Raw genomic sequence first — 3,172 nt, 5'->3', positions numbered from 1 at the left:
GGGGGGGGGGGGGGTCAGGGGAACCTCTGCTTCCATATCTTCCCAGGTGGGACCTCTCAGGCAATGCACTGGCACTGGCAGTGGTGGTGGAGATGTCTCTGCAGGACCTGGTCTCTCTCCTTGGTATGGCCTTCTTCAATGTCCAGGCGAGCTCCCTGAGTCCTGTGCACCCCCTGTCTGGGGGCTGCCTGCTGTGTACCCACATATGTCTGGGGCCCATATTCCACATGTCCTCTCTTTTCGCTGCCCCACATGCTCAGTCCAGTGACAGGCATCACGCAATGCCTCTTCATGCCCCCCATGCTCTGCCCCACATCACACCTGTGCCCTGCATGCCCCAGGTACACCCCACGTGTCCCAGAGGGAAACGTTTACTTGCTCGGCGCTGCTGGTCACCAGGCCCTGCTGCAGCCTGAAGGCCTGCTCCTGAGGGCACGTCTGGGAGTGGTTGTTCCTCACCAAGCACCATTGGATCTGGAGGGGGTGGGATCGATGAGGTCAGGGCCTGGGGATGTGGGCTGTCCCCTGCCCCCTGCTGTCCCACCCTGCTTGGGACAGCACCCTCCACCTTGTGCCAGACGTCCTCAGTGCGCTCGGGGGCGCTGCGGTAGGCTTGAGAGATGTCGCTCACGGGGAAGGACATGAAGCGCAGCGTGTGGTTGCTGTGGGACATAGTGGCACAGCTGGATGGGGGAGCAGGTGAGGAGGGGAGGCCCTGCCTCTGTCGGTCAGCAACACCCACTCCTGGCTCATCACTTCCCTCCTTCATGGTCCTCCCTAACATTTCTGTGCAAACAGGTCGAGGGGCTTGGGGTTGGGCTAGAGTAGTTTAGGACTGATCCAGCCAGGCACAGGGAGACTGGGGCCTTGGAGCAGGGCAGGGGCAGGGTCCACTCACCTCTCCAGGGCCCTTGCGATGTCAAGGAAGCCCAGGGCAGATGTATTGTTCCGGTCCCATAGGATAGTTCTGGAGGGAGGGCAAGCGCTGATTTGTCATCCCTCCCTCGAGGTCCCTATTAGGGGCCAGAGTCACAACCCTCTCTGAAGCCCGCCCCACTTTTCTGAACAATGAGGCTCACTCAGAGATGGTTCTGGGGCCGGGGGTCTTCTGGGAGCTGGGTACAGAGCATTGAGGCAAACAGGGAGAATGTGTGGGAGTGGGTGGGGGTAGGGTTCCGGGTCAGAAGGTCCAGGCGAGAGCCCCACCTGAGGGAAGAGTTTATCTGCAGGGCCTTAGACAGCATCTTGGCCCCAATGTCCTCCATGCCATTGCCGCTCAGATCCACCTTGGCCAGGCAGGTGTTGCTGCCCAGGGCATTGATGAGGATGCTGGTGCGAAGCTTCAGCCGGGAGTCTGCCACCGACAGGGACTGCAGGGACTGTGTGGGCAAGCCAGGGGTTGGGTGGGACCAGTCCCCACAGTCCCCTGCCACTGCAGGTCCCCTTTCAGGCCCAGGCACTCACACAGTCCTCTTCCTGGATAAGTTGTACCAGTTTGTGAAGGATCTCCTCCAGGGTCCTGTGGGAAGTTGGAGCTCAGACCAGGAGGAGAGGAGGCTGGGGCCGTGATATTGGAGGAGAGAGATGACCATGGGGAATGGTGGGTGCATAATGGGATGAGGGTCTGTGGACATGGAAAGGGGCCTTACTTGGCCTTGACATTGAAGTTCTTGCCCAGGAACAGGTGCTTGAGGGACTTGTTCTTGCCAAGTGCCGGCACCAGTGTCAGGAGGTCCGAGTCAAACCCTAGTCAGTAGAAGGGAGAGGCCTCTCCTTGAAGCCTGAGGTTGGCTGGTGTCTCCTGAGACCTTCTTGCACACTCCAGGCCCCTGTTCCCTCGTGGCCCCCCAGGGAAGGGGGCACCCTCTACTCACCGTTGTCTGACAGATCCAGGCTGCCCACACAGGTGACGGTCCCCAGCTGCTCCTGCAAAGCCTGGGCTCCTGCTGAGCGGAGCTGCAGGGACAAGGTAGGGTGGGGAAGGCAGAGGGTTGGGGGGGGACAGGGTACCTTTAGCGTGTAGAGACCAGGGCAGTCATGCGAGGTCTCAAGGTCATACCAGGACCTGGATGTAAAATCAGGGAGCCCTTTCTCCACACCGATCTGTCTCCAGGGCTCTCTCCCCAGCCTTCAGCCAAAAAGGCTGCTATTCCTAAGACAACTCGCTCCTGCCCTCTGGTGGGCAAGTCTGGCATCTCCCATCCCAAAGCTTTAAGGGTGGAGATACTGGAGACTGAAAGTGAAGGCCTCTGGGAAGAGGGGCACAGGTCTCAGGTTGAGAGGGAAAGTGAACACGTGGTCAGGTCAGGGTGTCGCAGAGGCGTGGCACAGAGGCAAGATGGAGCAGGGCTTGAGTCAGGAATGGGTAGGAGACAGGCAGACGGGTTGGAGGACTGGAGGCTCACCTCACAGCTGCTGAGATCCAGGTGCAGATCGCTGAGGTGACTGTTGAGGGAGAGGCCTTGAAGCAGCGCCCTGTGAGAGGAAGGTCGGTAGGCTCACCTTTACCCCTCCCCTGCTCCCCCGTGGTTCCCTTGGACGCCCCCCTCAACCCTGCACCCACCCGACCTGAGGGCCTCCAGGGGCAGCTTCGTGGTTGACAGGTTGACGTGGCTCAGTGTATAGGCGCTGCTGAAGAACTGCTTGAAGGCCGGTGGGGCCTCCCGCCCCTTCCTGTGGAGACCCCTGGGGTCATCAGGAGAAAGGGACGGCCAAGGCTTGTCCCATCCCTGCCTGCATCCCCTCCTGCTCCCACCTGTGGGAGCAGCTGTTGCGAGCCAGGTTGAGGTAGGTAAGGTGGGAGCAGCAGCCGTGGAGCAGGGCACCCAGAAGCTGTGGGGAGAGACGTGGTGGTGTCGGAAGGGCGGAAGGGCGTGGAGGGGCAAGGACGGGCTCTTCACTCTCTGTGGTCAGTGTGTGTGAACCCCACTGTGGCTGTCCTTCCTAAAGCCTCAACTTTCCCATTTGTGGAAAGCGGGTCTACTCTCTGTCCGGCTTCCAGGGGGCATGGAGCGGCTCACAGGCAGTGGGTGTATAAAGCCAGGGCCACCACTGATTCCTAAGGTGCCTTTGCTCAATTTAGGGAAAGTGTCTTTCCCCCTTGGTGGACATAGCCCTGCACCAGGGCGCATAGCTGGGGAATGCAACAAGGCTGGCTTTTTTTTTTTTTTTT

General features: G+C 60.1%; 1 protein-coding gene across 1 annotated transcript in view; it reads right to left on the bottom strand.

The window, feature by feature from the left end:
• Positions 1-56: 56 nt before the first annotated feature.
• The window catches only part of LOC103274235 (capping protein, Arp2/3 and myosin-I linker protein 3), an 8,921-nt gene continuing 5,805 nt past the window's right edge, over positions 57-3,172 (bottom strand). The window contains exons 15-25 of the mRNA XM_008071703.2: positions 2,756-2,832; positions 2,569-2,673; positions 2,406-2,475; positions 1,875-1,956; positions 1,650-1,746; positions 1,465-1,519; positions 1,207-1,379; positions 899-967; positions 569-662; positions 376-474; positions 57-188 (exon numbers count right to left, since the gene is read on the bottom strand). Coding sequence (XP_008069894.2) covers positions 57-188; positions 376-474; positions 569-662; positions 899-967; positions 1,207-1,379; positions 1,465-1,519; positions 1,650-1,746; positions 1,875-1,956; positions 2,406-2,475; positions 2,569-2,673; positions 2,756-2,832 — 1,053 coding nt within the window. The remainder of the gene's footprint in view (positions 189-375; positions 475-568; positions 663-898; positions 968-1,206; positions 1,380-1,464; positions 1,520-1,649; positions 1,747-1,874; positions 1,957-2,405; positions 2,476-2,568; positions 2,674-2,755; positions 2,833-3,172) is intronic.

Source organism: Carlito syrichta, unplaced genomic scaffold, assembly GCF_000164805.1.
Source record: "Carlito syrichta isolate Samal-C Ts95f unplaced genomic scaffold, Tarsius_syrichta-2.0.1 Scaffold314634, whole genome shotgun sequence".
NCBI classification, from domain to species: Eukaryota; Metazoa; Chordata; class Mammalia; order Primates; family Tarsiidae; genus Carlito; species Carlito syrichta.
Note: the sequence above shows the minus strand (reverse complement) of the source record. Positions and strands in the feature narration are given on the sequence as shown.